We start from the raw sequence: 27,590 nt of genomic DNA on the forward strand, positions 1-27,590 counted from the left end.
GCACAGAGTTGTCCATCTGACAGGTGTCCCGATTTATGTGACACATCCCCAGCCAAGGGATGCTTGGGTGGTTTCACGTTTCTGGCCTTCACATTTCTAGACACCTTGATACTGGGATGCCATTTCCTTTGGGTGGATTCCTGGAGTGGGATTGTGAGGCCAGAGAGTGTGCCTGGTGGTTTCCTGTCAAGTGCTGGAGCATCTCAGGGCCTCTGTGGGCACAAAGGGACACTGAGGCAGGGAAGCATGGATCTAGCCCTCACCAGGCCAGTGCAGCTTTCCTCTGCTGGGGCTCCTGACAGGCTCAGGAGAGCTGTCCTTGACTTGTTTGTTTGTTTTTTGTGTTTTGTTTGTTTGTTTTGAGACAGAGTCTCGCTCTGTCGCCCAGGCTGGAGCGCAGTGGCACGATCTCAGCTCACTACAAGCTCCGCCTCCCGGGTTCACGCCATTCTCCTGCCTCAGCCTCCCGAGTAGCTGGGACTACAGGCGCCCGCCACCTCACCTGGCTGATTTTTTTTGTATTTTTAGTAGAGACCGGGTTTCACCATGTTAGCCAGAATGGTCTCGATCTCCTGACCTTGTGATCTGCTGGCCTCAGCCTCCCAAAGTGCCGGGATTACAGGCGTGAGCCACCGCGCCCGGCTTCTCCTTGGCTTTTATGGGAGTGGGAAGTGGTGCCTCTTGGCTGCAGGCCTCTGGGGACCGGTAGGCTAAGCAACAGGTCAGGGTCAGGGCTGGTGGTGGCGTGCTGGCCCACAGGACCAGGCTGCCACCGCTGATCTGGATACCAGGGATATTGAATCACTTCTAACTCCTTAAAGGACTTAAGCAGCACCAAGGTTTGGTGCTGTTGACAAAAGGCTCCGGGCTCTCCTGTTCTAAGTTCTAGTCCCCATTCAGCCCTTTCTACCACTAACCCCCGTTGTGAGGTGGGACCAGGTAGGTAGAGGCTGTAGATCACCACCATGCAGGACAGGACAGGCCAGGTGGCTGGAGCTAAGGGGACCCCAGAGGCCTCCCTTGAAATTTGAGGGGCCTGCAAAGGGAGATGGGTGTTTTGCACCCAGGTGGCTGACCCTGGGCTATTGGAGCAGAGAATAGGAGAACTGGGGTGAAGGGCTCCAGCTCCCAGTAGCTGACAGTTACAGAAATGGGTGTCCAGATGGCTGTGGAGGGGCTGCACTGGGCAGGAGGGCCAGAGGGGAGGAAATGGCATGGGGCGTGGCAGCGCAGAGCCATTGCCCAGGGGAGCTGTGGGGCATGAGCCCCTCACAGTGCAGCATGCTGGATCCCCTCCACGTCTGCGCCATGGCCTAGGGGTCACAGCTGGACCGAGAGATGGTACAGCCGGAGAGCAGAGAGCCAAGTACTCCTGCACGCATGGTCTGACAATGCGTGTAAGAGGACTTGGCTCTCTGGGCCTCTAGGATTTTTCTGGGGAGATTTGGGGCCAGCTCCCTCTTCACTTTGCTCCCAAGGCAAGGAGCTGGCCCCAATTCTCCCCAAAAAACCCTAGAGGCCCAATTCCCACTAGTACTGGGAACAAAGAGAAGGGACCGCCAACCGCTCTGATTTTCCCGGACACACCCCGCTCACTCCCACTGAAGGCCTTAGCACACGCTGTTCCCGCTGCCTGGAACGCTCGGCCCTTGCTGGCCACATGGCACATTCCCACACTCACCTCAGCTCAAAAACCAGTAACTTTTGTTATTATTGTGTCCATCAGGACTAGTGAGGTTATGCTACTGAAACGAACAATCCCCTCCATCTCGGGGGTCAGACAACCAAGTTTATTTCCCACTTGCACTCTGTGTCCCGGCTGGATTGGCAGGGGTGGGCTCCACTCCGTACAGTCACCAGGGACCCCGGCTGGTGGAGGATCCCCCATTCCAGTGTGTGAGTCCACAGTCTCGTGGCAGGGGAAGAGGATACAATCCACAGACTCATGGCCTCTGTGCTAGGCCTAGGATGGAAGAGGACACAAGGGTAGGGGGTACTTGCACCAGCAATAAAATGCTCTGGTCTGGAGGGAGCACACATTGCTTCTGTTCATATTGTGTGGATCAGACTAAGCCACACCACAAAGTCACCGGGGGTCCCTCTCCAGGGGTGGTAAAGGAGTGGGGAAACAGCCGCGAGCAACATCCAGGCTACGATGGCATCCTCCTTGTCGTCTCCAGACCACTGAGGTCTCAGCTGTCTTTCAAATTCGGTGTTGGCGAGCCCCATGTTTTTCAATCGGGATGAAAGCTAAGTTATCAAAGAAACGTGACTCAGCCTTAAATACAGGAATGGTGCCATTGTGATAACCAGAAGGAGCTGAAAAGTTAGAGAACTGGCTTAAGGTGTCAAAAGGAGACATCTTTACTCAGTAAAATGTAAGTGACTGGAGAAAAACATCATGTCTCCTGAACCAATCCTCAACAGCTTGGTTACCTGTGTGTTTCATTTTTCTACTGCTGTATAGTGAATCACTCCAAAACTCAGTGGCTTAAAGCAGCAGCTGCTGCCGCCGTGTTATCCTGCTTGCTCCTGGTTCTGAGGGCTTGCTGGGTGCAGCTAGGTGGTTCTGGCTTGTGCCTCTCACATGTGGTTGCAGTCAGACAGTGGCCAGGGCAGAATCTCCCAGACGCGTGTTCACTCACTGGGTTTCAAGAGTAAGCAGCCCAAGAGACAGCAAGTGGGAGCTGCTGGCTCCTTGAGGCCTGAGCCTAGCACGATGTTCTATTGGTCAGGCAGTCCCAGAGCTCAGATTTGGATGTCCCCAGATATCTCAAACTCAGCATGGACAGAGCAGAACTCAGATTTCCTCCCTCCTTCCCTACCCCCAGGCCAGAGCCCTTCCCTTTCTCTCAGGCCCCACAGCCAATCCTCCAGTAAGTCCTTTGGTGCATCCTCAAACTTCATCCAGAATCCACCCCTCCTCCGCACCTCAGAGCTGTAGGAGGGAGAAGCACCTTCGTCCTGGTTCAGGCCTCTTACCTGGACCATGAAAGTAGCCTCCTCATGGTCTCCCTGCCTCCAGTCAAGCTCCCGACCACAGTCAACTTACACACAGCTACCAGAAGTTTTGTTTTGTAAATTACGGCAAAATACACAAAAAGTGTACCTTTTCTTTTGAGACAGTCTGCTTTGTCACTCAGGCTGGAGTACAGTGGCGTGATCATAGCTCACTGCCACCTCTACCTCCATGGCTCAAGGGATCCCACCTCAGCCTCCCAAGTATCTAGGACTACAGACATGTGCCACCATGGCCCGCTAACTTTTTCACTATTTTTTTTTTTTTGTACAGACAGGGTCTCACTATATTGCCCAGGCTGGTCTTGAACTCCTGGCCTCAAGTGATCCTCCTGCTTTGGCCTTGCACAGTGCTGAGGTTACAGGTGTGATTACCATTTTAATCGTTTTAGGTAAACAGGTCAGTGGCATTAAGTGCATTCGCGTTGCTGTGCATCTGTCACCACTGTCAATCTCTAGAACTTTTTCATCTTCCCAGACTGAAACTCTGTCCCCATGGAACACTAATTCCCCATTCCCTCCTCCCTCCAGTGCCTGGCAGCCACCATCCAGTCTTCTGTTTCTATGAATTTGATTACTTTAGATACCTTGCATAGGTGGAGTCCCGCAGTATGTGTCTTTTTGTAACTAGACTATTTCACTTTGCATGATGTCCTCAAGGTTCACCTTTGCTGTAGAATGGGTCAGAATTTCCTTCCTTTTTTTTTTTTTTTTTTGAGGCAGAGTCTCGCTCTGTCGCCCGGACTGGAGTGCAGTGGCCGGATCTCAGCTCACTCCAAGCTCCGCCTTCCGGGTTTACGCCATTCTCCTGCCTCAGCCTCCCGAGGAGCTGGGACTACAGGCGCCCGCCACCTCACCCGGCTAGTTTTTTATTTTTTTTTTTTTTAGTAGAGACGGGGTTTCACCGTGTTAGCCAGGATGGTCTCGATCTCCTGACCTCGTGATCCGCCCGTCTCGGCCTCCCAAAGTGCTGGGATTACAGGCTTGAGCCACCGCGCCCGGCCTTCCTTCCTTTTTAAGGCTGAATAAGGCCACATTTTGTGTATCCTTTCACTTGTTTTTTTTTTTTTTTTTTTTTTGAGATGCAGTCTCACTCCATCGCCCAGGCTTGAGTGCAGTGGCATGATCTTGGCTCACTGCAACCTCCGCCTCCTAGGTTCAAGTGATCCTCCTGCCTCAGCCTCCTGAGTCGCTGGGACTACAGGCGCCTGCCACCACACCTGGCTAGTTTTTGTATTTTTACTAGAGACGGAGTTTCACGATGTTGGCCAGGGTGGTCTCAAACTCCTGACCTCAAGTGATCCACTCACCTCGGCCTCCTAAAGTGCTGGAATTACAGGCGTGAGCCACGGCGCCCGGCCTGTCCGTTCATCTCTTGATGGACACTTGGGTTGTATCCACCTCTTGGCTACTGTGAATCAGTGTACAGATACCTCTTTTGAGGCCCTGCTTTTAGTTATTTTGTGTATACAGAAGATTGTTAAAATATGTAAATCAGAGCAAATCACCATGCCCTTCCCCCAGCTTATAGCCCCCAAACCATGGCTCCTAGCTGCCTGGCCTGTGTGACCCGGCCTAATATGCCCAGTCACTCCCTGTTATTGTTCCCCTTGCTCCACTCCAGCCACAATATCACATTGGCTGTCTCTCAGGCACAGCAGGTTCACTTCTGCCTCGAGGCTCCTGCGTGTCCTGTTTCATCTGGAACACTTCCCCAGCTATCATCTAGCTTCCTCAGTGCAGCTAGGCCTCTGCTCAGATGAATAGTACATTCGTTATTTATTGCCGTGGAACTGATTACCCCAAAACATGGGAGTTCAGACACAACAATCGCCATTTATTCTCTTTCACTTGGTGGGTCAAGAATTTGGGCCTTGCAGGGTGGTTCTGACTCAGGGTTTCTTATGCCACTGCAGTCAGATGTCAGCCAGGGTTGAGGTCTCATCTGAAGTCTCTACTGGGGCTTGGGATCCACTTCCAAGATGATTCACTCTCTCATAGTGAGTCACTGCTGGTTGTTGGCTGGGGGCCTAGTTCCTCTCCACACAGGGCTCTCTGCAAGGCAGGTTGAGCATCCTTACAGTATGGTGGCTGATTACCCCCAGAACAAGCTATCTGAAGATGCAAGTCTAAAACCATGATGCCTCTGTGACCCAGCCTCAGAAGTCACACCATCACCCCTGCCACACTTCACTGGCCACACGGACCAGCCTGATTGACTGTGGGAGGAGTCTACACAAGGGCATGACCTGGAATGTGAGGATTGCTGGGGCCACCTTGGAGGCTGGCAACCTCACAGGCATCCTCTGCCTCTTTCTTGGCCTGACCCACCTCCCTAGCTCTTACTAGATCAACATGCAGATGTGTGTTTGTGTCCTCTGGTAACAGGGAAGCTCCATCGGGGGGACAGAACTTCCTGTCTTCCCTGTGATCCAGCTCTGGGTTGGGCATATGTTCAGGAGATCTTGTTGAATGAATCAATCAGTGGCTGAACGGATAAATGATGGCCCCTGGCCATGTGGGAATGTGGGAGGAGAATGTCCTTGCCCCTCAGTGTTCAGGTCCTTCATCACCCGCCATCACTTCTTGGCCTGGATACAGTTGGCTTCAGCCATGAAGGTCTCCCACAGCTCATGGGGGCCTTGTGCCTCCTGCTGTGGCCTAGGAACACCGTCTTCAGCGTCAGCCTCTCGGGGAGGCCACCCTGTCATCTTTATAGCATCTGTCCTTGCCCTCCTATCCTTAACCCTAATTGTCAACAGAGCTATCTGTGTGCATTCATTAAGTGCCTCCTGCATGCCAGCCTTTGTGGAGTGAACACTACAGCACAGATAATGGTCAGTGGGGAAACCATCATGAGGCACGGCTAGCGCTCTGAAGAACTGAGACTGGGGTTGGGGTGTGGCGGTGAGTGATGTGGTCCAGAAGGGCCAGACTCCAAGGCGGGGCAAGGATGCTTGGCAGGGAGCTGGGGAGAACATTCTGGGTGGTCACAGCACACATGAAGATTTGTAAATGGCAGAGGTAGCTCCTGGAGGAACAGGAAGGCTATGAGCCCGGGGTGGGAGAAGAGGACGGTCAGACTCAGTGTTATGGCCTGTGGCCGCCATGTGGGTACTGGGCTGTGGGGACAAGGATGGGGCACGTCTCGCATCTCACAAGAGACGTGAGAAGGCAGCTGTCACCTTCCAGGCAAGAGATAACAGGGATGGTGGTCACCGAGGTGGGAGCAGGGCTGGGCTTGGAAGGCAGAGCCCACAGGGGCGGGGTGCAGGTGAGCAGAGGCCTGAGTGAGGAAAGGCTGGCCCTATGAAAACCAGGGGGAAGTGCCCCCACCCAACCCAATGCAAAGAACCCCTGTGGAAATTAGTTTTGCCTGTATAATTTTAAAATTCTTCCTGCTTTCTAACGAGATCAAGCATGTGAATGGCAAGAAAATCTGAAAAAAGCAAATAGTAAGATGGAGGCCGTTCAGAGGAGCGGGGGTGTGTGTGTGTCAGGGCCCTGGCTTCTATGACATTCACAAAGATTCTCTGCTTGACCAAACTTTGGTCAGGCTCCTGAACTTTCTCCTTGGCCCATCTGTGAACTTCCTTATAAAATCCAGTTTCAACAAAGAATCCTCCTAGTGAGTTTAGAAAGAACTCCCCACCCTGGATACCTGATCACCCTTGATACCCAATCAGGGTCCTCAACCGCACCATCCCCCAGGTGAGATCTCATCAGCCCAGGCTGTCTTTGCAAGAATTCTGTCAGCTGGAGTCCCCTTCACCCCGATGTTTCCTCTTCCTAATTTTCCATCCTCAAAGCCCCCTCCTGTCCCAAGTGTCCTTGCTGTATTTGGAGTTGAGCCCAGTTCTCTGCTGCTGTCTCTCTTCCCTTATCACAAGAGTCCTGAATAAAAATCTGTTTTTACATCTGTAACCACAGTCCAGCTCTGGTTTTTCTTTGACAGTGTCCAAGGGCGGGACTTCCTGTCACACCTCAGTTCATTCCTCCTAAGGGGCCCCCCCACTTTCCCAGGAACTCACTTTCCATTTGGGGTCCAGGCAGCCATAGCTGGCAAGAGCTAGCCGGGAGGGAGGATGCATGTGCTATGCCTGGGAGAGGGGGAAATGCCCAGGACCAGCCCTTTGACCATGGGGGTGACCATGCCTGCTTGTGGCCCCCGTGGTGGGCATCCGGGCTGTAGACCCCTGGCTGCACTAGCAGCTGTCCTGCTTTCTGCCATGACCTTCCATCCCATAGGCTTGGAGGGCACAACCCAGAGGGCACAGGGCTTTGAGTCCCTGCATGCAGGATTGGGTTCCTTGAAGTAAATTCTCTTCAAGCCCTCAGGTGGCCGAGGAGCAGCGACCTGTACTTGGGAGGCCACACCTGGCTGCTAGACTTTGGGCAAGGGGCTTCATGCTGCAAGCCTCAGTTTCCCTGTCCATCACATGGTCGGGGCAGTGCTGAGGGTGCAGGAGTGGTTGTGAAGGTGGGATGCTAGCTTTCCAAAAGGGGCTGGGGTCAGGGCTCCCTGAAGGTGGGCAGTGCATGGAGCCACTGCGGTCCCCACTGTGTCTCCCTTCCACTCTGTCCCCACCCTTATGGCTCTGACATCACTCAGGGGCAGGAGTGTGTGCAAAATAAACCCAGAGAGCTAAGTACTGGACGCCATAACAGTGTGATGGATGCAGAAGAATTGGGGTCAGGCCACATCCCATTGGGGAAAAAGAGGCCCTCTGGGGAAGCCCCCTCTGGGTCCTCCAGGGGAGCACCTGGAGCCCAGAGCCAGCCTGGACTTACCCAGGCACACAAGCAGATGAGAGGCCTGGAGGGACCCACAGGTTGGGCCACTACCCTCCTGCCCTGGGACTGGCCCTGTCCATGGGCCTGGGGCAGGCTGGGTCTGATGGCAGCCTGGCCTCCTGGGGAGCCTGGGCAGGGGCTCACCTTCAGTGTTTAGGGACAGGGGTGGCTGCTGTGTAGTGGCCATGACTGGGCCCCAAGAGTTTTGAGGTTTCCAGGTGACAACTGCACCCATTCTCCTGATGCCCCATATGCTGGCCCTGATGGGAGGTCATGGCACAGGGGAGAACTGAGGCACAGAGACAGATGGCGCATGAACTGCAGGGACCACAGTGTTGTCCAAGAAGGGGACACTGTGTTGGGCCCCGATTCCGGGTCAGGCTCCAGCATCTCATATTAGAGCTGCTATGAGGGAACGGCCGACTCAGGCAGAGAAGGAAGCAGGAGGGCTAACTGCTGCTGCTGGCTGGGAGGGCGCTGCTTTGCTTCCCTTCATGGGTCTCCATCTCCTGGCTAGGGCCCAGTGCATTCACATCATATGGGGCTGGCGTCTTTTTGTGGTGGGCACCGGAGCTGGAAAGGCCAGGCCTACCAGAGAGGGAAAGCGGGAGGGAAGGTGGAGAGTTTGCCTGAGGTCACTCATTTTACAGTCCAGGAAACTGAGGCTCAGGCAGGTTAAGTGACCTCCCTAGTTACGGTCACACTGCCAAGCTAGTGTCTTTTGAAGGTGGGGGACTGGAGTCCCCCAAGAAGGCGTGGCCACCCCTCTCCTCCCCCCTGCGAGGTCACACCGTTGAGTCCTTCTCCCCCGGATTTGGGAGAGCATCACTGGGCACTGTCTTCTTTGGCTGGTCCCTGCGGCGTACTGGACGCCAACCGGTCTTCTGCCCCAGGCCTGGCCCTACACTCCCCAGGGCCTGACTTTCTGTATGCCCTCGGATCAGTCACCTCCCCTCTCAGTCTCAGTTTCCTCAGCCGAGGGGTGGGGCGCGAAGCCGAGGGCGGGGCGGTGGACTGAGCCGGCCGCCGCCCGGCCACCTGGATCCCGACTCCGCCACCCAGCGCTGCAGGGCCCGGAAGGGCGGGCCCAAGACGGGCGGGGCCCCGGGCAGGAGCGGGCGCGGCCACGAAGGCGCGCGGCCGCCGTAGCTCTGGCAGCGCTGAGGGTGGGACTCGGGCGCAGGCAGGGCTCGAGTGATAGGCGGGGCTTAAGGCCGCTGCGACGGCGTTGTAGGCGCCGGCAGGACCGGGGCCCAGCAAGGGGAGGGACTCTGGGCCCCTCGCGGCGCCTTAACGGACGCTGGGAGGGGCGGGCGGGCGGTCCGGTGGCGCCCGCCCACGCCCGCAGTGGCTGGGTACAGCAGGAAGGGGCGGGGCTCAGGGTCCCTGGACGCGCGGAGGCCGACGCTGGAGGGGAGCGGGACTCGAGTGAGGGGCTGGCCCAGGGCTCCTGGAGGCGCGGAAGCCGTGCCGGACGAGGCAGAGCCCCAGTGAGGGGCGGGGCCCAGTGGGTCCTTGAGGGTTGGAAACTTTCGTCGGAGGGGGCGGGGTTCAGGTGCAGGGCGGGGCTCAGGACTCCTGAAGGCGCGGAAGCGGACCTCGGAGGGGGCGGTGCTCGAGTGAGGGGCAAGGCTCAAGGATCTTCTTAGTGGCCTGTCCCTGGACGACAAGGGGGCGGGATTCGGATGAGGGGCGGAGTTTAGAGCCCTGGCGGCGCCGTAGCGGGCGCGGAAGGGACGAGGCCTAGCGGGAAGGGGCAGGGCTCGCCGAGGGGCGGGGTTCAGAGCCCTCGAGTCTACACAGCCGAAGCCGGGGGGTGGGTCTAGCCAAAAGGGGCGGGCGACTACGGCCTGCGGGCGGCGGTCACTAGAGCGGCTGTACTGGACGACTGACCGAGGGGCTGACGCGCGGCGGGGTAGACAGCTGGGGACTGCGGGCGGCGCTGTGTCCGTCGCCATGACAGGTGGGCACGGGGCTGGCTGGGCGGCAGGGATGCGGGCGCGCTGGATGGGTGGCCTGGCCGGAGGGTCCGGCTGTCTTGCGAGTTGCCTGCAGGCCGCGCCTGGGCTGCGGGGGCCGAGTGACCTTGGCCCGTCAGCTGCCGGTGGTGCGCGGGTGCACCCCTGCGAGGTGGTGGGTGTCCCGGGCTTCTGCCTGGCGGGGCCGTGCCAGCCGAGGCGGGGTGGGGCACGATGGGTGGTGGCCAGGTGAGGGGCCTGAAGAGGGCGGGGGCGACAAGGCAGCTCCGGGGTGGGGCTGCATAGCCAGGGTCTGGACTCGGCCACTGCCAGTCTGTGTGTTGGGAGGTGTCCCGTGGTGGGAATTTGGTCTGAAAGAGTAGGAGGTGGCAGAAATGACAACAGAGAGAATTCACAGCGGTCCTGCTGGGATTCTGGTCCTTGCAACCACCCCAACGACCTCGCAGCACAGGCGAGGCGTTCCTCGGCTGCATGTGGTTTCTGTGGTACTCTTGGAGCCTCCCAGACTCTTGGGGGTCCACGACGGTCTTGCCCCTGTTTAGGCCTAAGGGAATCGGGGACAACGACTGGACCCTCCAGTGTTGTGCTCCACACTAGTGGCCCCAGCCCAGCCTTCCTCCCCAGGGCCTCTCTGGGGACCTGCCCACCATCCTCCTAATCCCAAACAGGGTGACCCTGCTCTGTGGACCTTCCCCTGTTGGAGAAGCCCCATGAGGGTGATGGGCTGGTAAAGGACCCCACGGCAGCCCGGTCAGGGAGTATGGGGGTTCCCAGAAGCTATACTTGATTCTCACTGTTCTGCTTCATGGAGCGGAATTGGCTCAGGGGCTCAGGTTGGCCCTAGAAGTCCCTAGTCGTCTCTCAGTGCTCTCTCGCTTGAGTCTCAGCCTAGGTCCTGCACACAAACAGGATCTCATGGCTGGAAACTGATGACTTCCAGCCTAGGCCACAAGAGACCCCCCAGCCGCCACCTGCTCCCCTTTGTCCTCCCTTCTAACCCTTCTTATTTGTAGCTCTCATATCTGAGCACTTACTATGCATTGGACCCTATGTTGGGTGATTACTGTCTGAAAATGATCAGATGGGGACCGGGCGCCATCGCTCACGCCTGTAATCCCAGCACTTTGGGAGGCCCAGGCGGGCGGATCACAAGGTCAGGAGATCGAGACCATCCTGGCTCACATGGTGAAACCCCGTCTCTGCTAAAAATACAAAAAATTAGCCGGGCGTGGTGGCGGGCGCCTGTAGTCCCAGCTACTAGGAAGGCTGAGGCAGGAGAATTTCTTAAACCCAGGAGGCGTAGCTTGCAGTGAGCCGAGATGGTGCCACTGCACTCCAGCCTGGGTGACAGAGCGAGATTCCGTCTCAAAAAAAAAAAAAAAAAAAGAAAATGATCAGATGGGGACATGTGGAGTATCTTGTCTGTGTACAGATGGGGAAACAAAGTCAAATTGTGCCCTGCCCAGGCTGGAATTCCTTAACTCCCTTTGTGAGTTCATCAGAATGCGTGGGACACAACTCAGAGCTATGTTGGTCTCCAGGGAGCCCTGTCCCAGGGACTAGGTGTTGGCAGAGCCTGAGGCCTTGCTGTCCATTGAGGAGCCTTCCTGCACAAAGGGACCCTGTCCCTTGCTCTCTGTCAGGGAAGCTTGCTTGCATAAGGGGACCCTGGAGCTGGGGGATCATATCAGGCAGGGGTCCCTGAAGGCTCTGACTGTAGGCCTCACCTTTTCCAGTGTGTGCTTCCTGCCTGCTGGGTCTACTCACTGGGCCTGGAGACATTCCCTCACAACCCTTAGTTTTGGAATGGAGAGCCAAGGCCCATGGAGCACAGCTCTGGGAGGGTCACATGAACAGCCCTGCAAGTCTGCAGACCCATAGTCCCAGGCTCACCACCTCCGTGCACCAACTGGGGTCCTGCCTCGCGCCAGCCCTCGCTGCGAGCAGCACGTGTGAGCCAGTGCCTGCAGAACGCTGAGGAGGTGTCTGCGTGGGGCAGGTGCTTGACAAGTTACCCCCCTAGGCTGTGCTGGGGAGTGAGCAGTTTTAGTTGGGCTGAGCACTGAGACAAGGGGGCTCCCGGAAGAAATACGGGAGGGGGCCGGGCGCGGTGGCTCAAGCCTGTAATCAATCCTAGCACTTTGGGAGGCCGAGGCGGGCGGATCACGAGGTCAGGAGATCCAGACCATCCTGGCTAACAAAGTGAAACCCTGTCTCTACTAAAAATACAAAAAAATTAGCTGGGCGTGGTGGTGGGTGCCTGTAGTCCCAGCTACTCGGGGAGGCTGAGGCAGGAGAATGGCGTGAACCCGAGAGGCGGAGCTTGCAGTGAGCCAAGATCGCACCACTGCACTCCAGCCTGGGGGACAGGGCAAGACTCCATCTAAAAAAAAAGAAAAAAAAAAAAACAAGAAAGAAATTCGGGAGGGGAAATTGATGCCCAAGTGTCTGGACTCCAATTGGCTGGGGATGACAGGAACTTCGGAAGCCCTCTTGCACGTAGGATAGCAAGGTGAACATGAATTAACCAGGTGGAAACCGAGGAACAGGTATTCTCAGCCTGGGGCAAGGTTCCCAGACAGGATGGTGCTGTTGGGGACTGCCAAGCAGGAAGTCTCATGGGCCTGGAGGGCCGGGTGAGAGTGGGTGGGGCCAGCTCCCATGGAGCCTCGAATGCCAGGCTGAGGGCATCAGTCTGAGCTGATAAGAAGGTTCATGTTGGGGTAATAGAGTGGGGGTCCATAGTCCTGGTGCCAACTTGGCAAGAAGAAAGGGGATGTAGGGCATGGTGAAGGCTTGCCGGGTCTGTGCCAGAGCAAGCCATCTTCCTTTGTCCTGTAAAAACAGTTCAGGGACTTGTTTGTGGGGAGCTGGCACTGAGATGGTTTCCTTTCTCGTGCCTTTTCTGGCTTCCAAGTGCTGCCTGTTTGTGTGCACGACTCGCAACCACAGGAAGCACAGAGCTCCCAAGCCGCGGAGCCTGGCTTCAGCCCCCAGATCTTGTGGCCTGTGCCAGCTGACTCACAGCTCATGGTGACTCATGGCTGTGCAGCAGCGGAGGCGCCGCCTGGCTAGCGGCTTGCAGGGCAGGAGGAGGCCGCTACAGGATGCTGGCCACCGTGCCCTTGGGCCTTGGACCATTCATTGCAGAACTCTTTTTTTGAGACAGAGTCTCACTCTGTCACCCAGGTTGGAGTGCAGTGGTGCTATCTTGAGTCACTGCAACCTCTGCCTACCAGGTTCAAGGAATTCTCCTACCTCAGCCTCCTGAGTAGCTGGGACTACAGGCGTGTGCCACCCCGACCAGCTAATTTCTTTTGTATTTTTAGTAGAGATGGGGTTTCACCATTGTTGGCCAGGCTGGTCTTGAACTCCTGACCTCATGATCCACCTGCCTCAGCCTCCCAAAGTGCTGGGATTATAGGCGTGAGCCACCGCATCTGGCCTGCAGAACTCTTTAGTGAGCACCTACTGGATGCTTAGCCAAGTGGGCAGTGCTGGGGAGGACAGCCTTGGGCCTGCTCTTGGTCTGGCAGGGAGTGGACTGCTGTCTCTGATTACAGTGAAGTCGCATGTTAGTTAGAGAGGCAGAATGTCTGGATGTCAAGAGGTGGTCCTCAACACGGCTGTGCCTGGGCCTGAATCTTGATCTGTCACTTCATATCTGGTTGCAGTCTTGGGCAGGTACCTTATCTTCTCACTGTGCCTCAGTTTCCCTATCTGAAAACGGCATTGGTGGTTGTCCTTATGTTGCAGGGCTATTGGAAGGATGAAGGTTGTAGGTAGACGTAGAGCTCACAGAGTGCCAGATGTATGGGATTGCTCTGTGAATCCTGGCTAATTCATCTTAGTTCTTTTAACTAGAGGACTGCAGGCGCTGGACCCAGACTGCCCAGCTGGGCCTGTGCGTGTGGCCTTGGCAGGCCACTTGACGTCCTTGCGCTCAGCTTCCTCACCATGGTGGGGCTGCTGGCGAGTCCACGTAGGCTGCTGGGTGACTCAGTGCAGGTGAGGGCTGAGCCAGCCCCCAGCCATCTGCCTCCTTGCGCGGCCCATGGCAAGTGGCTTCAGCCAGATGATGGGGTGGCTGATGGCCTCAACGTGGGCATTACCAGGGACCCTGTGAACCAGGATGGCCCCCTGTTGTCCTTTGGAGGGCAGGTATCTGTGGGGTTAAGGATATGTTTGCGGGGTTGCTTGGTGAATGCCAGCCCACACCCCTACACTGTGAGCCCCTGGAAGATGTGGATGGATCTGCCCATCACCGTGGTCCCCAGCCCGGCGCAGGGCGAGCATGCTGAGATGGGCTGTTCTCACCTGGGCCTGGGTCTGTAGGGTCTGCACAGGGCCCCACAGAGCATGGCTGCTTTTGGGGCGGGTCCACCTTCTGGGGTGCAGAAAGACCAGCCAGGAGGAAGTGGCAACTGGAAAGAGGCATGAGAAAGTAAAACAGTCTGTTGAGTCTGTGCCTCAAGGAGGAAACCCAAGAGGGGGCCCCACTATGTCCAACACGATGACACTGTTTTTGTTTTGGTTTTTTCTTTGAGACAGTCTCACTGTTACCCGGGCTGGAGTGCAGTGGCGCACTGTCGGCTCACTGCAACCTCTGCCTCCCAGGTTAAACGATTCACCTACCTCAGCCTCCCTACGTGCTGGGATGACAGGCGTGAGCCACCACGCTCAGCCTTCATTTCTTTTTAGCACTGAATAATATTCGTTGTATGGATAAACCAGAGTTTATTTATCCATTTACATTTTTTTGTGAGAAAATATACAGAAACATAAAATTTACCTTCTTACCCATTTTTCAGTGTACACTTCAGTGATACTAAATACACTCACAATGTTGTGCAGTTGTCACCACTGTCCACTTCCAGAGCTTCTTTATCATCCCAAACAGAAATTTGGTACCCGTTAAACAATAACTGCCCTTTCTCCTTCTGCTCACACCTCCTGGTAATCTATTCTATTTTCTGTCTGTATGAATTTGACTCCTCTAAGTACTTCATATAATTGGAATCATATAATATTTGTCCTTTTGTGCCATGTTTATTGCACTTAGCATAATGTTTTCAAGGTTCATCCATGTTGTGACATCCATGTATCATAATTTCCTTCCTTTTTAGGGCTGAGTAATATTCTGTTGTACATAGGTATATACCACATTTTGATAATTCATTTATCTTTTGGTGAACATTTGCACTGTTTCCATCTTTTGGCTATTTTGAATAGTGCTGCTATGAAAACCAGTGTGCAAGTATCCATTTCAGTTCCTGCATTTATTTATTTATTTATTTAAGACAGAGTCTCACTTTGTTGCCCAGGCTGGAGTGCGGTGTTGTGATCTTGGCTTAGTGCAACCTCTGCCTCCTGGGTTCAAGTGATTCTCCTGCCTCAGCACCCTGAGTAGCTGGCACTACAGGCGAGTGCCACCATGCCTGGCTAGCTTTTTGTATTTTTAGTAGAGACGGGGCTTCGCCGTTTGGCCAAGCTGGTCTTGAGCTCCTGACCTCAGGTGATCTGCCCAGCTTGGCCTCCCAAAGTGCTGGGATGACAGGTATGAGCCACCACCCCCAACTGAGTTCCTGCTTTTTGTTGTCTAAGGTATATACCTAGAAGAATTTCTGGATCACACAATAATTCTTTTTTTTTTTTTTTTTTTTTGAGACAGGGTCTCACTGTTGCCCAGGCTGGAGTGCAGTGGTGCGATCTCGGTTCACTGCAACCTCTGCTGCCCAGGTTGAAGCGATTTTCCTGCCTCAGCCTCCCAAGTGGCTGCGATTACAGGCGCCTGCCATCACACCTGGCTAATTTTTGTATTTTTAGTAGAGACCGGGTTTCACCATGTTAGCCAAGATGGTCTCGATCTCCTGACCTCGTGATCTGCCTGCCTCGGCCTCCCAAAGTGCTGGGATTATAGATGTGAGCCACCATGCCCAGCCATCATACGATAATTCTATGTTTAGATTTTTGAGGAATTGCCATACTGTTTTTTTCCACAGTGGCTGCACTATTTTACATTTTCAGCAGTAATGCCCATGAGTTTGAATTTTTCCATATCCTCACCAACATTTGTTATATTAATATATAGCTATCCTAATGAGTATGAAGTGATACCTCATTGTTATTTTTATCTGAATTTCCTTAATGATTAATGTTGACCATTTTTTCTTTTTCTTTTTCTTGAGACAGAGTCTCGTTCTGTTTCCCAGACTGGAGTGCAGTAACACAATCTCGGCTCACTGCAACTTCCATCTCCTGGGTTCAAGTGATTCTCTTGCCTCAGCCTCCCAAGTAGTTGGGATTACAGGCACACACCACCATGCCCAGCTAATTTTTGTATTTTTAGTAGAGACAGGGTTTCTCCATGTTGACCAGGTCAGTCTCAAACTCCTGACCTTAGGTGATTTCAGGTGATCTGCTCGCCTCAGCCTCCCAAAGTGCTGGGATTACAGGCGGGAACCACCGCGCCTGGCCTGATGAGCATTTTTTTGTGTGTTTGATGGCTAGTTGTATATTTTCTTTAGAGAAGTGTCTATTCAAGTTCTTTGCTTATTTTTGAATTGGGTTCTTTGTGTCTTTTGCTGTTCAGTTGTAGGAGTTCTTTATAGAGTATGGATACTAATCCCTTAATGAGATATATGCTTTGCAAATATTTCTTCCATTTATGCGAACTGTTTTTTCACTCTTTTTTCCCACTCTTTTAATTAAAAATAGGGTTTAATTCTAGACTCTCTTATTCTATGCCAGTGACCCATATGTCTGTCTTTATGATAGTACCACATTGTTTTCATTATTGTATCTTTTTACAGTAAGTTTGGAAAGCAGGAAATGTGAGTCCTCCAACCCTGTTTTTTGTTTGTTTGTTTTTTAAGATTTTTTTCGTTGTTGGCTCTACAGGTATTTTGTTTTGAAATTCTATATGAATTTTAGGATGGGTTTTTCTGTTTCTGCAAAAAACTCTTGAGATTTTGATAGAGATTGCATTGAATCTGTAGATTGCTTTGGGTAGTGCTTGCAGCAATGTTTTGTGGCTTTCAGTGTACAAGATTTTTGCCTTCTTGATTAAATTTTTTCCTAAGTATTTTATTCTTTTCAATGCTATTATAAATTGAGTCGTTTTCTTAATTTTTGGATTGTTCATTGTTAGTATGTAGAGATGAAATATTTTTGTGTGTTGATTTTATATTTTGCAACCTTGTTGCATGCTTTTAATTAGCTCTAACTTGAAAGAAAAAGATTTTAGGATTTTCTGTATATAAAATCATGTCATCTGTGAACAGAGAAAATTTTACTTTTCCTTTACAATTAGGATGCCTTTTATTCTCTTTTCCTTTTCTTGCCTAGTTGCTCTGGTTGGAACTTCCAGTACTATGTTGAATATAAGTGGTAAGAGCAGACATCTTTATCTTGTTCCTGATCTTAAAGAAAAAGCTTTCAGTCTTTCACCATGAAGGTATGATGTTAGCTGTGGGCTTTTCATGTAAAAATGTCCTTCAGTATATGAGGTGGGATGATTCCAGGAATCCCCTCAAAATCATCTGAGGATGTTCAAATCCCTCACAGAATTAGTTATGAAGTGTTCCCTCCTCTTCAGTTTTTTTTGTAAGTTTGAGAAGGATTGGTATTAGTTCTTCTTTAAATTTATGGTAGAATTAACCAGCAAAGCTATCTGGTCCTGAGCTTTTCTTTCTTGGGATATTTTTCATTATTGATTTCATTATATGATATTTGCACCTACACACATCCTTCCATATATTTTAAATTATCTCTAGGTTACTTATAATACCTAACACAATGTAAATGCTATGTAAATTGTTGTACTGTATTTTTAAAACTTGTATTTTTTTGGCTGTAGTCTTATTTTTTATTGCTTTTCCCCAAATATTTTATATTGGCTGTTGATTTAATCCCTGGATATGGAATCTGCAGAGACAGAGTGCCAACTCTATGGCCTTTATCATGTTGATGAAGTTTCCTTCTGTCTTAGTCCATTTTGTGCTACTATAACAGAACACTTGAACCTAGGGAATTTATAATGAGCAGAAATGTATAGGCTCATGCTTCTAGAGGTTTGGAAGTCGGAGATCAGGGAGCCAGCATCTGGTGAGGGTCTTCTTGCTGTGTTATCCCATGGTGGAAGGCAGAACGAATGCTACAGAGAATGAGAGGGAGCAAGAGGAAGAAAACAAACCCGAAACTTCAAGCCCTTTTGTAATTGGCATTAATCCATTCATGACGGTAGAGCCCTCATGACCTGTACACCTCCCATTAGGTTCTCTCTCTCAGTGCTGTTCCTTTGGGGATTAGGTTTCCAATACGTGCTTGTTGACACGTTCAAACCATACCATCTTCTAGACCTAATTAATTAAATATATCAAGAAAGGATGTTGACATTTATCAAATGCTTTTTCTATGTCAACTGAAATGGCCATGTGTTTTTTCCTTCATTCTATTAATGTGGTATATTTCATTGATTGATTTTTGATTTTTACATGTTGAACCATCCTTGTATTCCAGGAATAAATCAATGTATACTTCTTTTAATATGCTGCTGAATTTGATTTGCTTGATTTTGTTGATTTTTTCCATCAATATTCATAAGGAGTATTGGTCTGTAGTCTTTTCCATTTTTCCTTTTTCATAGAGACAAGGTCTTGCTGTATTGCCCCAAGTGTGGTCTTGAATTCCTGGCATCAAGTGACTCTCCTGCCTCTCTCTCCCAAAGTGGTTTTCTTTTCTTGAAGTGACTTTGTCTGATTTTGGTATCAGGGTAAAGCTGACCTCACAGAATTAGTTATGAAGTGTTCCCTCCTCTTCAGTTTTTTTTGTAAGTTTGAGAAGGATTGGTATTAGTTCTTCTTTAAATTTATGGTAGAATTAACCAGCAAAGCTATCTGGTCCTGAGCTTTTCTTTCTTGGGATATTTTTCATTATTGATTTAATCTTACTAGTTATTGGTTAGATTTTCTATTTCTTCATGGTTTAGTTTTGGTGGATTGTGTTTTTAGGAATGTTTTCATTTCATTTAGGTTATCTAATTTGTTGGTATACAAATGTTCATAGTATTCTCTTATATTCCTTTTTATTTCTGTAAAGTTCATGGTAGTGTCCTCACTTTTATTCCTGATACTAGTAATTTGAGTCTTCTCTTGTTTTTCTTTGTCAGTCTAGCTAGTTTTGTCATTTTATTGATGTCATCAAAGAATCGACTTTGGTTTTCTTGATTTTTCTCCACTGTTTTTCGATTCTGTATTTCATTTGTCTTCACTCTAATCTTGATTATTTCCCTCCTTTGGTGAGCTTTGGGTTTAGTTTGCTCTTCAAGCTCTCTGGTCTTTACTTTTTCCTTTTCTCACTCCTTAAAGTGCAATGTTAGGTTACTGATTTAAGATTTTTTTAAATATATGCATTTGCAACTATAATTTTCCCTCTCAGCATTGCTTTTGCTGCATCCCTTAGGTTTTGGCATGGTGTAGGGTGTGTGTGTGTGTGTGGGTGTGTGTGTGTATGTGTGTGTTTCCGCTTTTCTCATGTTACTTCCTAATTTCCCTCATGATTTCTCTTTTGATCCATTGGTTTTCTTGTTTGTTTGTCTGAGACAGAGTCTCGCTCTGTCACCCAGGCTGGAGTGCAGTGGCACGAATTCAGCTCACTACAACCTCCACCTCCCAGGTTCAAGGAATTCTTGTGCCTCAGCCTGGCAGGTAGCTGGGATTACAAGCGTGCACCATCATACCTGGCTAAGTTTTATATTTTTAGTAGAGATAGGGTTTTGCCATGTTGGCCAGGCTGGTCCCAAACTCCTGGCCTCAAGTGATCTGCCTGCCTCAGCTTCCCAAAGTGCTGGGATTACAGGTGTGAGCCACCATGCCTGGCCCCATTGGCTATTTAATTTTCACATATTTGTGAATTTTTTAGTTTTCTATTATTGGATTTCTAGCTTCATTGTAGATGGTCAGAAAATATATTTTATATGATTTCAACCTTTTAAAATATATTAAAACTGATTTTTGTGGCCACAAACTTGTTTTGCGGCCTATCTTGGGGAATGTTTCATGTGCACTTGAGAAAAATATCTATTCTCTATTGTTGGATGGAGTGTTCTATGTATATCTACCAGGTATAATTGGCTTATGGTGTTGTTGAAGTCCTCTATTTCCTCATTTATCTTCTGTCTGGTGGTTCTATCTCTTACTGAAAGTGGTGTTTTGAAGTCTCCAAATATTATTAGAGAGCTATCTGTTTCTCCCTTCAACTCTGCCAGTGTTTGCTTCATACATTTTGAAGCTGTGATATTTGGTGCATATATGTTTAAAACTGTTGCATATTCTTGATGAATTTGTCCTTTTATTAATGCATAATATACTTTTTAATCTCCTGTAATAGTTTTTGACTTATAGTCTATTTTGCCTGATGTTAGTATAGTTACCTCATCTCTCTTTTGGTTACTATTTGTATGGGAATTTTTTTAGGTCCTTTCATTTTCAACTTCTTTGTGTCTTTAGATCTAAAGTGAGTCTTTTGTAGACAGCACTTAGTCGTCTCATATTTTAAAAATCCATTCTGCCAATCTATGCCTTTTGATAGGAAAATTTGGCTGGGCGCAGTAGCTCATGCCTATAATCCCAGCACTTTGGGAGGCCGAGGCAGACAGATCACCTGAGGTCAGGAGTTTGACACCAGCCTGGCCAAAATGGTGAAACCCTGTCTCTACTAAAAAAATACAAAAACCAGATGGGCGTGGTGGCGTAAACCTGTAGTCCCAGGGGGAATTGCTTGAACCCAGGAGGCAGAGGTTGCAGTGAGCCGAGATTGGGCCACGGCACTCCAGCCTGGGCAACAGAGCAAAACTTTTCTCAAAAAAAAAAAAAAAAAAAAAAAGGAAAGTTTAACCTATTTACATTTGAATTAATTGCTGATAAGGAATGTATTACTACTGCCATTTTACTATGTCTTTCCTGTATGTCTTGTAGCTTTTTTGACCCTCATTTATTCTATTACTGCCTTCTTTTGTGTTTTGTTCACTTTTTATAGCAACACTTTTAGATTCCCTTCTCATTTTCTTCTGTGTTATGTTCTATAAATATTTTCTTTGTGTACGTGGGGAAACAGGACAAGCTGCCACAAGCATGTAAGGTGATGCACATGTTCAGTCCCTCTGGGGATCCCGTGCGCCATCCTCTCCATGCCCTCCTGTCGTCATTCCACTGCTCAGCCTTGAAGATCTGTCATTCTAAGAAACATTCTTAATGGAAAAGTGGTACAATGATATTGTAATGGTGATTCTGGAAAAAAAAGAAAAGGCAAATGAAAAGCATTTCTAGCCCTCTGGGAGAACTCACTGGTTTACTGTTGGTAGAAGCTTCTTAAGGCCTTGCAGACACACTGTGTCCCATGGTGATCCCAGCACGGGCCACCCTGAGCCCTGTGTCCCTGTATCTGTGCCACTGTGAAGATCTGAAGAGCCCACGTGTGAGCATTCTTGATCTCAAACTCCTGAGCTCAAGTGATCTGCCCACCTTGGCCTCCCAAACTGTTGGTATTACAGGGGTGAGCCATCGCACCTGGTCTGAGCCACCATGCCTGGCCCTGGGCATTCTGAGCCACCTGTGCCACCCTAGGCCCCACCTATTTCCTGATGGCCCTGCAGGTGGCCCATGAAAAGTAGAGTCTTAGCCCCTCTGAGTTTGTTTTCTGTGATGAGCTCTGTGAAAGTGTGTTTCCAGCACAACTCTTCACTTCCATCTTCTGGTGAGGCAGGTTGGCAGGCCAAGGGGAGCTCTCAGCTGTGCAATGCACACCACACGGGCTGGGATGGCTGTGATTCTGTGGGTGCACCCTCCTGGTGGGCACCCACTTCGGGGGTGATGCCCTCCTGTGGTGTCAGTACAAGGCTGTCGTCTCTGGTCCCCTTGGGCTGTGCTGGCTCATGCCCCTGTGCTGTCTGTTTTAGATCAGACGTATTGTGACCGCCTGGTGCAGGACACGCCTTTCCTGACAGGCCACGGGCGCTTGAGTGAGCAGCAGGTGGACAGGATCATCCTCCAGCTGAACCGCTACTACCCACAGATCCTTACCAACAAGGAGGCGGAAAAGGTGCTGAGGAGGTGAGGGGGGTACCCGAGACACTGCTCAGTTTCCCTTCCCTTCTGGGCTGGGAGAAGCTGGTGACCAGCCCTGGGTCATTCTCTCACGGGAATGACACACTAGGTATGTCAGGATTCAGAGGTGACATATCTGGACCTGGCTACTAAGGCTGCCTGAGCTACAAACTGACCCTTTGGGGCCCTTTGGACCAAACAAGCCCAGAACATCAGCTCTCTATGCCTCGGTTTCTTCATATGTCATTGGGTATGCTGTCCCGGAGTTGCTGGGAGATTACAGGAGATAACATGTGACAATACATGAAGCACATGACAGTATAAGCCGTGGAGGGAGGCGAGAAAGAGGGCGAGAGGGAGGGGTGAGGAGGGAGGAGGCAGAGGGAGAGCTGAAGTGGGATGGGGAACCGATAGTCCTGGCCCACCCCAGTGCCACAGCACTTTGCACCCTGCATCTTCCGAAGGTTCAAAGTGGGCAAACAATTGCTTCCTTTTCTCTAATTTCTACATTACTCTACGAGGCTGGAAAGCCCAGCATGTCACAGGTAGGCAACCGAGCTTCTAGGAAGGCAGATGCTGACCCACCCCACAGCCGCGCCACAGTCTGCATCTCTCAGCAGTGCTGAGCGGGCTGCTCCCCTCGGAACCCCAGCTTCCCCATGTGTGGAGCAGACTCTGAGAGCCCTGCCTGGCAGGTGTGGTGTGGACTGACTGAGCTGAGCCGGGTAAATGCCTGCCCGAGAGCCCTTATCACCAGATGGCCCTGCAGCCCTGTGGGCACCGCACCCATCACCCCATCTCACAGAGGTGATCCCAAGGCCCAAGAGGCAGCCGCTTGCCCGGGGCCACTCATCTCAGGAGTGCCAGGCCACATCCTGAGTTCATCCTATTGTTTGGGAAAGTGCCCAGGGCCAGTGGCTGTCGCTGTGTCACATGGCCCTGGCCTCTCAGAGCTGCAGAGCTGGGAACACCAGGGTGGCTCTGCTGGAGATGACATTTAAGATGCAATTCCTGGGTTCTGTCTTGGGAGGTCTGTCCTGCCCCATCACCCCAGTGCCAGGTGGCCCTGAGGGGACATTGGATGAGAGAGTTAGCCACACCTGCCAACCCCACCCACATCTGTGGCTCTGGCGCCCGCACTGAGCCACCTGTTCCTTGACAGCCGTCACCAAGACCAGAGGGATGGGCAGTGAGTGCCGGAGACCGCTAGGCCTTCGGGGTACAGGTCCTGCCAGCCTTCTTCCCCTCTGGGTGACCCCAACTGAGTCCCTTCTCCTCTTGGAGCTGTCGTTTCCTCACTTGGCAGGGGGTCATGATGCAGGGCTATCCTTAGGGTTGGGGCATCTCCTGGCACAATGAGGTTGGCCCACAACAGAACACAAGTCAACAGGGCCCTACTGGCTCAGGTGCTTCTTCCATTGTGAAAGTGATACAGTGATTTTAAAAGTTAGGAGCTCAAATCCAACTCTTATTATTGTAATTGAAGTCTAACGCATGTTCACTTTTAAAAAGTTTAGAAAGTTTCAGATGTTTATACAAGAAAAACCACATATTCCTTCCTCACAGACACCATAGCTTCTGCCACCCATCTGGCTGTCATTTCCGCACTGCCCTGGTTTTACTCGTTTCCTGTGGCCATGTAGAATGGTATGCTGCCACCAGGTGGCAGCACTGGGCCACAGACTCCAGGTCCTGGTGGTCAAGGCCCAGTGGTCTGTCCACTGACCTTGAGAACCACACACTTCTCTGTCAGACACATCAAAAGAGCCAATACTTTTGTCACCCTTTTCTTTTTTTTTTGAGATGGAGTCTGTCACCCAGGCTGGAGTGCAGTGGCATGATCTCGGCTCAGTGCAACCTCTCCCTCCCAGTTTCAAGTGATCCTCTGGCCTCAGCCTCCCAAGTAGCTGGGATTAAACATGCACCACCATGCCTGGCTAACTTTTTGTACTCTTAGTAGAGATGGGGTTTCGCCATGTTGGCCAGGCTGGTGTCCAACTCCTGACCTTGAACTCCTGATCTGCTCGCCTCGGCCTCCCAAAGTGCTGGGATTCCAGGCATGAGCCACCGCGCTCAGCTTCAACTTGTTTTTTAAAAACGAATCACATTCCTGTAGACTCCAACATAACAGAAGTTGGCGCTGACACCTCACTTCACTCATTCCCTGCCACAGCCTGCTCCAAAATAACAGAAGTTAGCACTGACACCTCACTTCACTCATTCCCTGCCACAGCCTGCATGAGGGCTCATGATCCCCTTTTTACAAATGAAGAAACCAAGTTTCAGAGGGCTGGAGTAGCTGGCTAAGGTCACACAGGAAGCCACACTATGTCTTAACACTTGGAATGATGTCACCAGCCCTGTGCTTTCTTCTTTTTTTTTTTGAGACGGAGTCTCGCTCTGTTGCGCAGGCTGGAGTGCAGTGGCCGGATCTCAGCTCACTGCAAGCTCCGCCTCCCAGGTTCACGCCATTCTCCTGCCTCAGCCTCCCGAGTAGCTGGGACTACAGGCACCCGCTACCACACCCGGCTAGTTTTTGTATTTTTTTTAGTAGAGACGGGGCTTCACCGTGTTAGCCAGGATGGTCTCGGTCTCCTGACCTCGTGATCCGCCCGTCTCGGCCTCCCAAAGTGCTGGGATTACAGGCGTGAGCCACCGCGCCTGGCCAGCCCTGTGGTTTCTTTGTGACTGCTCCCGGCCTGTTTCCCAACTCCCACCCCACAGGGAGTATGAGGAGTAGCAGTGATGCCTGTGACAGAGGCAATGCCAGGCACTATGTGGTGTGGGTAAGGGGCAGGGTGTCACAGGAGCTGCCATCCAGCAGGTGTCCTGACACTCAATGGGGAAGCTGAGGCTGGGGGCCTGACCTTGGTGCCCTGCCCTGACCCACAGCCAGCCCCCCTGGCCTGATCTTCCCTGGCACCCCCTTGTACCCTCAGTTCCGGAACCCCAAGGCGTCCTTGCGTGTGCGGCTCTGTGACCTCCTGAGCCACCTGCAGCGGAGCGGCGAGCGGGACTGCCAGGAGTTCTACCGAGCCCTGTATATCCATGCCCAGCCCCTGCACAGCTGCCTGCCCAGCCGCCACGCTCTGCGTAAGTTCCATGTCCCCAACCATGCATGCTTGGTGCTGGCCCAGGGAGGGCACCCCAGCCCGCTGTTGATGGCATGGATGTTCTCCATGACCTCCCAAGTCTGCTGCAGCCCAGGCCTGGCATCCCCTCTCGCCTCAGCCCTTCCTCAGAGGCCACCCTCAGCCCTGAGGGGAGAGTGTGGCAGGCACAGGCAGTGCGGATGTTGGTCTCTGTCTCCCACTTTCTCCATCTCTGTCTGTCATGGCAGTTTTCACACGGAAGGGGGCATCTTGTGCGTCCTCTCTTGCCCTTCCTTTTCTAACCTCATTCCAGGGGGATCCCTTCCTGTCTGTGTGGACAGCAGCCTTGTTCCCACAGCTGCACAGTGCTCCTAGGCGGTCCCAGCTGGAATTACCCAACCCCATGACGAACCCTTTCATTGCCGCGATCTGCACACGTGTGGAGGTTTCCATAGGGCGTGGTCAGGCCCGGATGACTGGTCCGAAGCACATGCATTTCAGCTCTGAGGCCCCTGTCCTCAGGCAGTGTGCGCTCAGGCCCCGGGAGTCATGTGGATGCCAGTAGCCTGGGCCCACAGAGCTGCCGGGACGTGCAGGGCGCCTCAAGGTGAAGATGGCGACTCTGATCTGACGCCTCTGTGGTCAGGGCCCTAGGAGGGGGGCCTACTGCCCCTTGGCCCTCAAACAACAGGACAGAGACCAGAGGGACTGGGTGGCTTACCCCAGGCTACTGGGCTGGGGGTCTCTGACCCCCCGGAGGCCTCCCCAGGCCTCACAGGACACAGTGCAGATGGTGGGCAGGGAGAGCTCGAGGGGAGGCCCAGCCCTGCAGGAGGGACTGGCTCTCCCTCCCGAGCCACGAGTGTGCCGCAGGGGGCTTTCAAAACCAGGCAGGGCCAAGCCTCGGCCCCACTGGAGGTAGAGCACCTTCTGTGGCTCCCATGTGCCTTGAGACCCATCCAGCAGGTCTCAGGCTGGGTAGCCTCCGGGGGAGGCCTGGGCAGAAAGCTTCCGGCCCAGCTGCACCCAGTGAGGCAGCCACCAGGCCGACAGCAGCCACGCTGTCCATAGCAATGTTCATGCTGCGTTTAGTACCTGTGGCCACCAGGGTACAATGACCTTCCCCATGCCTGTGGCACTTGAAGTCACAGCAGCTGGACCACCGGAGAAGACCCAGACTGTGCATAGTTCCCTGAGGAGGGTTGGTCTCGGGTGCCACGGCCTGGTCCGGCCTGGCGGCCCCGGGAGCCAGCAGTGGCCTTGGGCTTCCTACGGGGTGACTACCTTGCTCTCCGGCCCTGCCCATTGACTAACCATGCTCTGTGGTTTTGTTTCTAGAGAACTCAGATTGCACACAGCTAGACTCGGGCAGCCAGAGCGGCGAGCTGAGTGACAGGGGTAACACCTCCCTGCTGCCCCTCCCTCTCTCTCCCTCTCTCTCCCTCTCTTTCCCTCTCTCTTTACCCTCCCCAGGGCTCCATCTCTGCCTCAGGGGCTTCTCCACCCCGAGTGTGGCTCCATTCCTGGCCTTCTGTTGGTGACAGACCCCCTAAGGTGCTCGCTGGGGGCTCTTCAGACAGCACCTCAGCCTGGCACCCCCACTCCCCTGCGCAGCCCCCGAGCCTCAGGACCCCACCCCTCTGAGGCCCAGGGGAGCCCTGTTCACGCTGGTTTCTCCCCAGGACCCATGAGCTTCCTGGCTGGTCTGGGCCTTGCTGTGGGACTGGCCCTGCTCCTGTACTGCTATCCACCAGGTGGGTGCAGGCGGACCCTCACAGGGCTGGGCCTGCTTCCCCTCTGCCACCAAGCCAGGGCCCCCAGACCCTGCCCGATTTAGGACCCCTTGGCCTCTCCACACCTCAGTGTCCACAAGTGTGCAGTGGGATGGTGTCACCTTGCAGGGCTCATGAGAAATGGGATGTGAGGAGGCTCCCAGCGTCCACCAGCTCCTGCCACCCTCGGGAACCAGAAAATGATGACCCCTAGTGGGAGGAGGGGTGCAGCCAGGACTCTGGGTGTTACAAAGCCCTGCCACACCTGTGACCTTGAGCCATGTGGGGCCCTTGAGTAGGTCACGTGCCCCAGGGCCTTGGGTCTCTCCACCAGCCACAGGCCTGATGCATAGGAGCCTTCCAGGGCCTGTCTACTGGCACCCAGCCTGGTCTGCCCCGTCTCCCTTTTCTGTGATGCCTGAGTTTGTCGTGCTGGGAGGCCTACTAGGTGCGAGGACACAGGCACACATGGCAGGACTCAAAGGCCCGTGGGTCACTTGGGTGGGAGCTGGGGGCTCTGGAATCTGCCCTAATTCTTGTCTTTTCAACGTAAGCCGAGACCATGACCGGGAGGGAGCACCCTGCCCCAGTGCCCACTCCCACCCACCCCCGTGGGAGGGATGGGAACACAGAATTCATCTCTGGGACTGGTTCTTGAGCTTTTGCTTCCCCTTTTGTCTTCTAGACCCCAAGGGCCTGCCAGGGACCCGGCGCGTCCTCGGCTTCTCGCCTGTCATCATCGACAGACATGTCAGCCGCTACCTGCTGGCCTTCCTGGCAGATGACCTAGGGGGGCTCTGACAGACCCCGGACCCAGGGCCTCACCCGCCA

At 52.5% G+C, this 27,590-nt stretch overlaps 1 protein-coding gene across 4 annotated transcripts; it reads left to right on the forward strand.

Moving 5' to 3' along the window:
• Window positions 1–9,558: 9,558 nt before the first annotated feature.
• LOC108516307 (caspase recruitment domain-containing protein 19) lies at window positions 9,559–27,590 on the forward strand. 4 transcript variants are annotated; one of them, XM_017853711.1, is made up of 6 exons: window positions 9,559–9,775; window positions 21,748–21,890; window positions 24,835–24,988; window positions 26,326–26,385; window positions 26,670–26,741; window positions 27,445–27,590. In XM_017853711.1, exons 1-6 carry the CDS (start codon window positions 9,769–9,771, stop codon window positions 27,558–27,560), a joined length of 552 nt encoding a protein of 183 aa, XP_017709200.1. In that variant the 5' UTR covers window positions 9,559–9,768; the 3' UTR covers window positions 27,561–27,590. The 4 variants fall into 4 exon arrangements, 2 of the variants coding, with proteins under 2 accessions (XP_017709200.1, XP_017709201.1); XR_001881768.1 differs by having other exon boundaries at window positions 9,596–9,775; window positions 21,748–21,901; XM_017853712.1 differs by lacking the exon at window positions 26,326–26,385 and having other exon boundaries at window positions 27,445–27,589.

The sequence above is a fragment of the Rhinopithecus bieti genome, unplaced genomic scaffold, assembly GCF_001698545.2.
Source record: "Rhinopithecus bieti isolate Rb0 unplaced genomic scaffold, ASM169854v2 scaffold_37505, whole genome shotgun sequence".
Classification (NCBI taxonomy): Eukaryota; Metazoa; Chordata; class Mammalia; order Primates; family Cercopithecidae; genus Rhinopithecus; species Rhinopithecus bieti.

Excerpts from the sequence above, each read along its gene's own strand:
- LOC108516307 (XM_017853711.1), top strand. Across the intron at positions 26,386-26,669 it reads CGGCGAGCTGAGTGACAGGG|GACCCATGAGCTTCCTGGCT; the intron begins GTAACACCTCCC and ends GTTTCTCCCCAG. Across the intron at positions 26,742-27,444 it reads CCTGTACTGCTATCCACCAG|ACCCCAAGGGCCTGCCAGGG; the intron begins GTGGGTGCAGGC and ends TTTGTCTTCTAG.